The sequence below is a fragment of the Pteropus medius genome, unplaced genomic scaffold (genome assembly GCF_902729225.1).
Source record: "Pteropus medius unplaced genomic scaffold, Ma_sr-lr_union100, whole genome shotgun sequence".
Taxonomy (NCBI): Eukaryota; Metazoa; Chordata; class Mammalia; order Chiroptera; family Pteropodidae; genus Pteropus; species Pteropus medius.
Genome location: NW_024340849.1, coordinates 20,564,858 through 20,576,862, shown reverse-complemented (window position 1 = coordinate 20,576,862; position 12,005 = coordinate 20,564,858). Strand labels below are relative to the sequence as shown.

Genomic DNA, 12,005 nt, shown 5'->3' with positions numbered 1-12,005 from the left:
TTACCTCTTATATATCCTGTGACAATTCTATTGCATTAAACCACGCAGCTCGTAACCCCTTACGTTAATTTTATGACCTGTAGTTTGAGAAAAAAAATTATCTAGTGAACCTGTCAAAGAATATCAGTCTTTATATAGCACCTGGCACCATGCCAGGTACTATGGGAGACAAAGAAATATTTAATGATACTTCCATTTTCCGAGAAAGAGAAGAGTGAGAGGCATTAGAGAACAACCCCATATGACGTGGAATTCACAGCCACAGACTAAAAACCAGTGGAAACAGATAATGTAAGTGAAGACTTTTATGGAATAGCTGAATCATATCCAAGCCTTCACTTTGATATGAACTTTTGTTGGAGAGATTACCTATCATGGAACAAAAGTAGTCACATAAAATAAATGCGATAAATGCATATTCCATTCATATAAAGTTCAAAAATGTGAATTCTAAACAATATGTTTTTAAAGGAAATATACGTATTTGCTAAAACTATAAAAAAGGGTTTAGCCTTTTTTGATTAACATAAAAGTCAGGATGGTAGTTATCTCTGGTGAGAGGGAGGGAAAACATCTGTAAGGAACACAAGAGGGAGTTTCTAAGATACTGAAGATGCTCTGGGGCTTAACCAGGGTATTGTTGTTGTTGCTGTTGTTGTTGTTAAAAATGAATGGATGTTTCCTACACTCTTCTGTATGAATTATATATTTCATAATAACATAAAAAATAGCAAAGAAGGTTACCGTAATTGCCTTCTTGATTCTTTATCTCTTCTTGGTAATTTTCTTTCTGGTTTGTTAACCCTCCTTGACAAAAGGGGTCTTTTCAAGGACGGAGACAGAAATGTACCTAGTGTCAATATTTTAGAATAGCTTGTTAAATACTTATAAATGTTAAAACATTCTCCTTATGTTACATGATCTATTCTTGAGGATGAATTTGGATTTTAGAAATAGTCAAATCTGCTAATAAGCTGTGTTCTGAAATTGGATAACTTCAAAGAACAGGACTACTTAACAGTAGAGTGTTGATTAAGTTATGGTACATTCTCTGCCGTCATTCAAAGTCATGTTTTAGAAAAACTTTTAATGATTTTGGAAAATATTTACTAAGTGTTTTTAAGACAAAAGAAAAACTACAGGTTATCAAAACACATGGAAAACCTATTTTGTAAGAAGACTGAAAGAATGTGACCAAAATGTTTTTTTTTCCCCGTGCCTTTTGAATTGTCCCAGTTTTCTACAGTGGCCACATACTAGTTTTTATAAATGTGGTCTGGAGTAAGACTGTGGTCATTTATCTACATTGAAGACAATTTAAAAAGAGGAGTATCAGAAATATTTTGAGCAATGGAATGAAAACATGACCTGTTGAGGTGACTACTCTGATAGGTGACACTTTTTAAATATATTAGGTCTGATATATTTGTTTAAACATCAATCACTACTTTAAAAAAATAGATATTATTTTTTAAGAGCAGTTTTAGGTGCACAGCAAAATCGAGCGGAAAATACAGAGAATTCCCACAGACCCCCTGCTCCCACACACATACAAGCCCCCCCACTGTGAACATCCTGCACCAGATGTGACACATCATTATCACCCATAGTCCATATTTTACATTAGAGTTCACTTTTGGTATTGTACATGATATAGATTATGATGACTGTATCCACCATTATGATATGATATAGAATAGTATCACCTAAAATCCTCTGTGCTTTGCCTCCCTCCATCTCCCCTAACCCCTGGCCACCACTGGTCTTTTTACTGTCTCCATTGTTTTGCATTTTCCAGAATATCATATAGTTGGAATCATACAGTATACAGCCTTTTCAGATTGGTTTCCTTCGCTTAGTAATATGCATCTAAGGTTCTTCTATGTCTTTTCATGGCTTGATAGCTCATTTCTTTTTGGCACTGATTAATATTCCATTGTGTATCACAGTTTATCCATTCACCTACTGAAGGGCATCTTGGTTGCTTTTGGCAATTATGAATAAAACTGCTATAAACATCGGTGTGCAGGTTTCTCTGTGAACACACAGACTCTTTTGGGTGAGTACCATAGGGTGTGATTGCTGGATTACATGGTAAGAGGATGTTTAGTTTTATAAGAAACCACCAAACCATCTTCCAAAGTGGCTGTACCATTTTGCATTCCCACTAGCAACGAATGCTCTACATCCTCACCAGCATTTGGTGGTGTTAGTGTTTTGGATTTTCACAATTACAATTGGTGTATGGTGGTATCTTGTTGTTATTTTAATTTGCCATTCCTTGATAATATGTGATATTGAGCATCTTTTCATGTGTTTATTTGCCATCTGTATATCTTCTTTTGTGAGGTGTCTGTTCATGTCTTTTGCCCATTTTGAATTAGGTTGGTTTTCTTATTGTTGAGTTTTAAGAGCAATTTGTGTATTTTGGATAAGAGTTTTTTTAATCCGATGTGTCTTTTGTAAATATTTTCTCCCAGTCTAAGTCACTACTTTTTATGTTATGTATTTTATCACTTCAAGGATTATTATAATTTTCCTTTAATCCTCTTTTCTCTTGGACTTCTGAGAACCCCGATTTTATTTTAGACTTAATTCAAAGCAAAACATTTAACTAACAACAACAAAAAATGTATGTAAAGATGTGATAAATAAAATGCTACTTCATTTTTTTTTTAAAAAAAACAGTAACTACCTTTTGAATGACAGAAAACAATATAAATTTCAGTCGAACAAGTGGTCCTTACCATACTTCCTTCACAAGCTCTTTAAAGTACACGTTGCTTCATGTGCTGTGTTTTCTAGTAATCTGAATAAAAGCTTATCACCGTATTCAACGAAACTTTATTTGAATCATTTCGGATGATTCTTACAAAAGAGTTTAGCATTTTACCTGCCTGTTCAAACAGCAAATATAGAACACAATTGAACCTCTTCATTATGACGTTGAATCACAAGAGAAAGTGCATTCATAAAATAAGAATAAGATGTTGTGGAAAAGGAACAATCAGAGAATAAGAAGAAACTCTTGGAAATTAAAAATATTATTGTCTAAATAAATTCTGTACAATGGTTCAAAGACAAGTCCAAGGAAATTTCCCAGAAAATAGAATAAAAAGCCAAAATTGAAACGTTACAGAGACAAAAAAGAAAATTAGCAATAGGTACATAGAAAAGTAACCAATTTTTTTAAATGAAGCAATTATTCATTTCAAAAAATAATGTTGTACAGAAATGGAAAAGTAATTATACTTTTTAACTCAGCAGAGAACATTATTTACATGGTCATGATAATCTAAGCAATTGATATACCCGTAAGGGGAGGGGAGGGTGAGAAGTGTGTAAAACAGCTTAATCCTCATCTACCTTATCAGGAAATGAATAGATATTATCTAATATTCACGTATCTGAAACAGTGATAAATTTAGAAACATGGAGGTAAATGTCAGAAGAAACAGCTAAAGTAATTAAAGTTGTTGCCTCTAGAGAGTAAGGGGTGGGGTGGGGTGGGGTAGTGGAGTGGAGCAGAAGACTAGTTTTTTCTTTAAAAATGTACAGTATGATATTATTCAACCTTAAAAAGGAAGACAATTTTGATACATACTACAATATAGATGAACCTTGATGACATTATGTGAGTGAAATAAGCCAAACACAAGAGACGAGTACTATATGAGTCCACTTATATGAGGTATCTAGCATAGGCAAATTCATAGACACAGAGTAGAATGGTGGTTGCCAGGGGTTAGGGGATGGGGGTTGAGAGTTATTATTTAATGAATACAGAGTTCAGTTGGAGAAGATAAAAAAGTTCTGAAGATAAATGTAGTGATGGTCATACAACAATTTAAAAGTACTTAATGCTACTATCTAAACTGTACACTTAAAAACGGTTATAATGGGAAATTTTATGTTATATGTATTTTACTATTATTTGTTTAAAAAGCAACATAAAATAAAAATTATAATACTATTTGTTTTTTAAATAATGGTATGCATATTTTAATTTTATTACATTAATTTTTAGAATGCTTTGGATGAATCCCTGAAAAGTTTTTCTATGTCATGCACGTGAGTGTTTGTGCATAAATTTTATGACATAATTTGGGCCACTCAGAGGCCTTTTCTGGTCTTATCCAGTTCTTACCTGTGTTCTCTTTAGGTAAAGATGTTAGATAAGTTATTTTCAAATAGAGAGATATTACCGAAAGTATTTTATGAATACATTTCAGGATAAGTTGAGATACCACATAACTAACTGTAGCACATCAACACTGTGAATAAATGTACAAATTCACCAGTCTGAATAAAGACATTATTATGCAGGAATATCCCTTTTATGGCCTCTGTTACTCTATTCTAAATGTTTGGCTGTGCAGTTACCCCGTAGTGGTTTATTGAAACTCACCTCCATGTTTGTGTAGGGACTGGGCGGGACTCTGCGTGCACTTAAGGTGTAATAGCAGGTGAGCACCTGTGATGTCAGAGCTGATTTCTGGTTCACGAGTTTAACTTTATCATTACTTTCCTTAACCTGGTCCAAACAGGAGGGTTATAAGCAATAAAATGCCAATTTGCTTGGCAGTAAGAAGTTAACTGGTAAAGTGCAATCCTGATATAATTCATGATCCCTTCAGTTTCTAATTGAGAAGGCAGCTCTAAGTAGAAAACAGCAATGGAAAACAACTTCACATATCCCGAGAGACATCAAACTGCCTTCCAACCTTTAAGTTATGCTTCTTGGTTTTGACAACTTATCTTTACCTTCGAGGGTTTATTGCTATTAGAGGAATGTTATATCTCATTATCATCCCATCTAAATCTTCCTTTTTGTTCACAGTGCGAGATGAGAACAGAAGCACGACGAAAAAATCTTCTTATTTTGATTTTGCATTATTTAACACAAGAAGGGTATGTTCTGTTCCAAATATTTACAGAAGTGATTACTCTCTTTCTCTGACCTCCACTTTTCCAGATACACCCTTTTCAAAACAATTAATAGACTTTATTTTTTTAGAGCCATTTTATATTTACAGAAAAATTGAGCAGAAAGTACAGAGTTCCCATATGCTAGTAACCACCTCGCCCAGCCAAGTCTCCCCTAATATTTACATCTTACGTTCGTGTGGTATGTTTGTTAAAATTGATGAACCAGTATTGGTACGTTATTATTAGCTGAAGGCCGGTTTACGTCAGGGTTCACTCTTGTGTTGTACAATTCCGGGAGTTTTGACAAATGCATAATGTCACGTATCCACCACTGTAGCATCATACGGTATAGCTTCGCTGCCGTAAAAATCCTTTGTGCTGTACCTGTCCCTGCCCCGCTCCCAGCACCCTAGACACATTTATTACCTCATTTACTTAGATATTTTTTGCATTGTGCCTTTGGAGACTATATTAACAACAATACCCAGCTTATGTAATACCTTCCTTTTCCTTTTCGGGTTCGAAGAAATGTAGGCCTTTCCAATGAGGTTCCCAGGGTCCCAGAGCTGGCTACGCGCACACAGATAATGTTTTTAATCTTCAACTTTCCTTCCTTCAAAATAAAGGGATTGCATTTATCTGGGTGACCTATGCTCAACTCTCTTTTCCGTGCAATGCCCATTCTGTAACTGGCAGGGGGAGGAAACTTGGCCACCTACCTATTATGGCCTAAGGAGTTCACACTGTGTAGCGGCAAAGCATGCATTTCCCTTTTATGCCACAAGATGGCCCCTTGCATTGTGAATCGATGAAAATTCTTAGAGTTGATCGTTTTCCCTGAGACCTCCTGGGAAAGGGACTTGTGAGTAGATTATAGAGATGAAAAGTTAACTACAGTATAGGTATTTTTAAGGACACGTCAGTGTCAAGAATTCAGCAAAGAGGATATATTATTGTGGATTAGAATAAGCGATCAGAGAAAGCTTTGAAGAGAGGGCAATGTGAGCTGGTCTTGAATATAGATAGGCAGATATGATGAACAAGGACGTTCCAGGCAGGGGAACGGAGAAAGAAGGGGTATGGTATTATTGGAACAATTAGGGAAACAGAAAGACCAGAGTTTGAATGTGTGAGGGAGAATTGGTGAAATGAGACAGTGGAGAGTAATGGACGTGGGCTCCCGTAGCCCATACGTGATCTCCTTGGGCCTGAGTGCCTGTTCACAGCATCCCGTTTCTCCTGTTGTGCCTTGCTCGCTACTGTGTACGCCTCTTCCTGCAGTGCTGTCCTGTCACTTTGTTTGTGAAGAACCTCTGGTGGTTCTTCCTGCCAACCCTAGTAAGTTCAGACCTCATTCAAGCTCAAACAGTGTAAGAGGAACACACAGAAGCAGTTTTGTTCCCCCGATCAATTAGTTTAGGAATTACAGGACTTGCCATCATCTATTATACATTTTTTAAAATCAAAACTCTATGATCTTGCAAAGAGTTCGGAACATAATGTGATGTCAGTAAAAACTACAAGCAATCTATAGTGTATGTTCCCATCTTCCGATTCTCTTCTTGCTTTACAAGTGCATATATGTAAGTATATGTGTATTTAGTCATTAAAAAAGGTTTGGAACAATAGAAAAATTGTTAACAGTCCTTATCTCTGAGTGGTAGAATTTTCTTTTGACTTGCCTGTATTTTCTAGCTTTTCCCATAAATTAGCCTACTAAACAAAGGTTATTCATGAAAAATGGATTTAATTTTTCTCTCTGTAAAATGGGGATTGAGACTTTGTCTAGAAGCCTGGTGAGTCATCAATAAATATAGAAGCTAACTGAGTTTAGTCAATTGACATTTGCAAGTTCTTTAAAATTAGCAAGGTCATTGGAAATAATCATGGCAACCTCTTTTAAGAAAGTTCAGTCTTTCAACTGGCCTGAATTTGGGGAAGACGTAAGAGCATAATAAAAAAGAATGTTTTCTCCTTTTACTTTCCTAGAAGTAAAGAACTTCTGCATAATGAAGTCAAACAGAAAGAACTCTAACCTGCAGCAGAAATTCTCCATCTGAGGTCCTTGAATGAGCCCCTGAAATTGTATGCTAATTCGTGCATATTTACACATGTGCACACTTTCCAGGAGAGAGTCCTTGGTTTTAAAAAGAAGTTAAGAACTAAGAATTAAGACCCGGAAAATATCTCTCCTTTCAAAGGATTGTGATGAAAGGCCCTTGTTTTTTTATTGCTAAGACCATTTAAGTCAGACAGTTTTACAATGGAACAAGTTAAAAATGACAGTGAACAACCCATGATGAAGGTGCTACTTACATATAGAAGTAGTGTAATATGTGACTGATGAAAAAATTGGCAGGAATAATACATCCAATCAGATAGTAAGTTTCTTCAATGATGTCGATCAACATGCCATAGGAATTTCCTTCAGAGCTCGTGACATATTCTTCTGAATTGCCTCAGTGATGGTAAATCTTGCTTTTTGGGGCTGAATTTAGGTTTTATCCATTGCCAAATGTTACCTAAAATGAATATTGGTGGATAAAGAAGTAATTATGTTGGGCAAATACACATTTCGGGCTAAATGAGTAACAGGAAATCATAAGACATTTTGTTCATTGACTTACTTATTTGACCTTTAAGCATTTCCAAACATGTTTTGAAAAAGGATGACATCATTAGGATAAGCATGTATCTTCCAGAGGCAACAGCTTTGAAAGACAGTATTTGGCTATATTTAACATATATGATGTTCCATACTCTACAAGGAGAATATAATGTTTTCTAGTTTTCAATATACTATTTGATACAGGCTTATTCCTTGTATTGAGTCTCTTTGAACTTTTAATGCTTGTATTTGAACTTTTTATTCTTTTTACTCAGAGTTTATTTTTTGTTGTTGTTTATTTTTCTTCTGTGAAACGACCAGATATATCGATGCAGCCAATGCTTTGGAGCAAGAAACTCAACTGGGGTTACGACGCTTTGAAGTTTGTGACAATATTGATCTTGAAACTATTTTGATGGAATATGAGAGCTATTATTTTGTAAAATTTCAGAAATATCCCAAAATTGTCAAAAAGGCATCGGACACAGGTACATGACTATTTTCTAGAAGTAAAACATCATCTCATCTTTAAGATGAATGTTTCTTCCTCATTTTCTTCCCAAAGTGATGGTGCCCCTCACCCTGTACTGAAAGAATAGATCAGAAAGACCGTGTAGCTTCTCCTAGATCCAGTGTAGACAGTTTAAACATGATCATCTGGACACAGGCATTCCTTTAGTTATGTTGGCGTTTATTTGAGGAATGTATATTTTAGGGCAATGAAAGCAAAATCCCAGTGTATCACAGGTACTTTTCAGAAGACCAACATTACTTTCATTTCTTTAGAGATGGAAAGAGCTGTTAGAAGAGGATAAATGATAGAAGACTCTTTTCTTGTTAGGAAGACCTATTATCTATCTTGAAAATAACATGAAAATGAGTATTGGTAAAGCTAATAGCTCATGTATAGATAATGAAATGCTTTTGAAAGCCATCAATCCAGATAATGATCAATTTAATGCAAAGACCCAGTATAGGTTAGCAGTCAAGGAGGCTGTCTGGAGGAAAGATCTAAAGTGAGGGCCCGATGTTTTGTAGTAACATTGACTTAGAAGTCTGTAAGTGGGGGGAAGTAATTATAAACCAAGGGAGATCATTGTCCTGTTTACAAGGCACTCGTTAAGCCACAGACTTTAACATTTCATGCGGGGACCAGGAAATCGAGAGGAACGTCAATTAAAAATAGCTAGGGCCGAATCTCAGAGCAGGAAAGGGGTCCAAGAGAGAGGTATTTTATTCGAGCTCCCTTCCAATGCAGGGTTCAGAGCTCACAGTTCTTGGCTAGTTGTTGGATCCCGGTCTTGGCAGAGAAAACACTGACTCCTAACCTCTGGGCCGCCAGGTCTGTTACTGACATGATCTGATTTCTGGATCGCTAGTTATGATCTAGCTTGGAATCACATTATCCTGGGGTATTGGACACAATGACTTTATTTTAAGGTAAACTGGCAGAGTAAATGGTCCCTCTCATGTGATCATCCTGGTGTCCCACAGAGCACAGCAAACGGAATCAGGTTCATGAAAACCTAAAGCTAGCCTATAATGGAGTTGTCACTAGGTCTGTGATCTTCAACAAGTTTAATATCCCGGCCTTTGGGGTCTTCCTCTATGTGGACATGTTTGGGAAGCCCAGGGTTCTTTCACTTCTCTCTAGCTGAGTTTAGCGTCTTTAGATTCCAAAATGCTGTAGTGCAAAATTTAAGAACTATGTAAAAGGACAAACATACCTAAAAAGTCACTTTCTCTTCAAAATTAAATTCTTTCTTTTTCCTCCCATTATCTGTTTTGCCACAGCAGAAAATAATTTACCACCAAGAAGTGGAGGGAAGAACAGAAGGTAAAGTGAATGGTAATTCATCTTGATCTACTCAACTCTAGGAGTTTGTGAGACTCTTTCCAGAAGATTCTCCAGTGTCGTTTCCATGACTGTCTACCAGCAATATCAAATTGTGGTCATGTGACCTTGGTGGGCCCAGCCATGCATTCCCTTCTTGTTAAAAGATATCTAGAACTTGGGCCAGTGTCTGTTGGGTCTCCTGGTTTTACTGCAAATAATACTCTATCTTTCTAGGCTACATGGTATGAAAAGTATGGACCTCAGAGATTAAAAGGCTCAGGTTCTATTCCAGACTCTGCTACTTACAAGTTTGGAGCAAGTTTCTGACACATAGTGAGTTCCCAGCACAGAGTGAGCACCCAAGAAATATTGTTTTCCCCTTCTAAATCATGTCTGTTTCTTTGCGCATTCCTAGATCACATGTCCTGACTCATGTGAAGATACTCAGGACTTTCTTTTCTCCTCATTTCTCGTACTCATCTTAAGATCCCTTCCTCCAGCTTCTCAAATCCAAATCTCATTTGAGACTTGTCGCATCTGATCGGAGCCCCTCTGTTCCTCGACCATGCTGAATAGACACAAGGCCCTCCACTCTTGCCTCAATGTCCGCCCCATCCCGCTCTTCCCACTCCTGACACATAGCCCTGCAGTCGGAGCCTGTCCGGAAATGGCCAGGAGAGCAAGGACGCTGCTCCCAAGGACGGCATAGTTTTGGGGCATTAAGGCCTGTATATTCTGCTATTAAAATAAAGCCCGAACTTTAGGGTAAGGTTGAAGTGGGGTTCCGGCAGTGGCCACACAGCCATTCAGTCAGCGAACAAAATTTCTTCAAATTTAAGAATGCACTTGAAAAAGGAAAACTTAGATTGCAATCATAATGAGTCTTAGGCACTCAGGAGGTGTCAGTTCCATGTGCCCCACGAAGTTCCCTGCACTTGTGACTCCAGTCCTCTGTCTGCAGCCTAAGAAGGAAGGGACAGACACCTCACAGGGCTGTTTGGCATCACATACAAAATGGCCGTGGAGCCCACTGCATGCTTCGTGAGAATACTCACAATAATACTCTGCCTGAGGCCACCTTTTCTTTGTGCTGTTCTTTAGGAACGGTTTCATTGTTTTGACCAAAGTGTTATTCTTTTGTTTATAGTTCCGTAAAGCTGGTCAGACTCTGGTAATAAATAACTGCTTGTGAATAGAAACAGCGGGGAGCATTTTAAGAGGCCAGCTTTGGAATGCATTTGGATTCTGATTCTCTTTCAGCCACACATTCAAGCTTGGAATTTCCTCAGCACTCCTCACCTGGCAGAATGTCGTTCAAAGTGCTTTTCTTTCCTCGGATAGAGCTTGACAGCTTGGAGTTCCTTCAGCTCCTCTCTGAGCAGATATTTATACCTGGCAGACATAAAGGTTGGATGGCAAATGGCTAGAGTCAGGAAGGATAACTAGGAAAGTAATGAATGGTGTTTGTTTACAGTTTTATACTCAAAGATAGTTATTAAAACGAGAGGTTGTGTCTTGAGACTGGCTATTAACAAATGAAAGTGCCTTTTCCTAATTCTTTGCATCTCACGCCAGAGAGCAAGCTCCCAGTTTAGGGATCTGCAGCTGATCCAAAGGAGAAAAGGTTATTTTATGTGATGGATGACAGAATCAGGATGCCAAAAGATCTTGACAATTTGGGAGATGGGCCCAAAATTCCAAAATGAAACTTAATAAAACAAGATTTAAGCTCTAACCAAAGAGTCAGAACAAATAGCGCCCCATTACGAAATCAGAGACATAGAAACCTGAGTTGACGGCAAATGCGGTGTGAGTTGACAGTGCAGTGTGATTGCTAGTGTGGTCTCGGGCCTTGTCAATGGGAATAGTGTCCAGCAAGCATGTGACTCTCTTCTGGTCAGAAGGCAGTGGAGAAAGGGAAGATGACCAGGATGAAAAAGAAGTTGGAAGGCAGGTGACCTTAGGAATGACTGGGACTACCAGGGATGTTTAGCTTGAAGAACGAAAAGACTTGGGGTGGGGTGGCCCCTAGAACAATGCGGTAGCAGTCTTCGCTCTCTAAAGGGGAATTGGACCTTCTCTGCAGAATTCCAAAGGGCACACCTAGGACTGGTGACTAAAATTAAAGCGGAGTGAATTTGGTTCCACGTCAGAAAGGATTTTTACAATCATTGTAGCTGACTGAAAATGAATCACAATGCTTTGCACATTAGAGCACTTGTCTTTGTTCACCTTAAAGCAAGTCTGTGAATCAACTGCCTCCAATGGCAAACCACAGTGGGGAAAATAGACTCCCAGGTCCCTGACAGCCCCACAAGGATGTTGAGGCAAGTTCGACTATATATATATATATATATATATATATATATATATATATATATTTCCTCACTTCATTTAAATCAATACTATTCATAAGGGTTTGCATTTAGAAAAATATGCTTGGTACTCATCGCATAACTACTTCATTGTTGTGCCAACAAAAGGCCTGCGGGACAGACATTCTGATTCCTCGCTTACAGGTGAAAAACCGACGCCTGAGAAACTGGCAGTTGTCCACTGCTCATGACATTCACCCATGGGCCCGACGCTGGGGTCGCCGTGTGTGGACACTGGTGGTACAACTGTTGGCAT

The 12,005-nt window shown here is 37.8% G+C and overlaps 1 protein-coding gene across 5 annotated transcripts in view; it reads left to right on the top strand.

Moving 5' to 3' along the window:
- Nucleotides 1-12,005, top strand: part of KATNAL2 (katanin catalytic subunit A1 like 2) — a 71,201-nt gene that overhangs the window by 28,344 nt on the left and 30,852 nt on the right. For 3 of the 5 annotated variants that reach the window (XM_039842239.1, XM_039842247.1, XM_039842219.1), the window contains 3 exons: nucleotides 4,841-4,911; nucleotides 7,859-8,025; nucleotides 9,332-9,374. In XM_039842239.1, coding sequence (XP_039698173.1) covers nucleotides 4,841-4,911; nucleotides 7,859-8,025; nucleotides 9,332-9,374 — 281 coding nt within the window. The remainder of the gene's footprint in view (nucleotides 1-4,840; nucleotides 4,912-7,858; nucleotides 8,026-9,331; nucleotides 9,375-12,005) is intronic. The other 2 variants (XM_039842229.1, XM_039842257.1) reach the window with 2 other exon arrangements.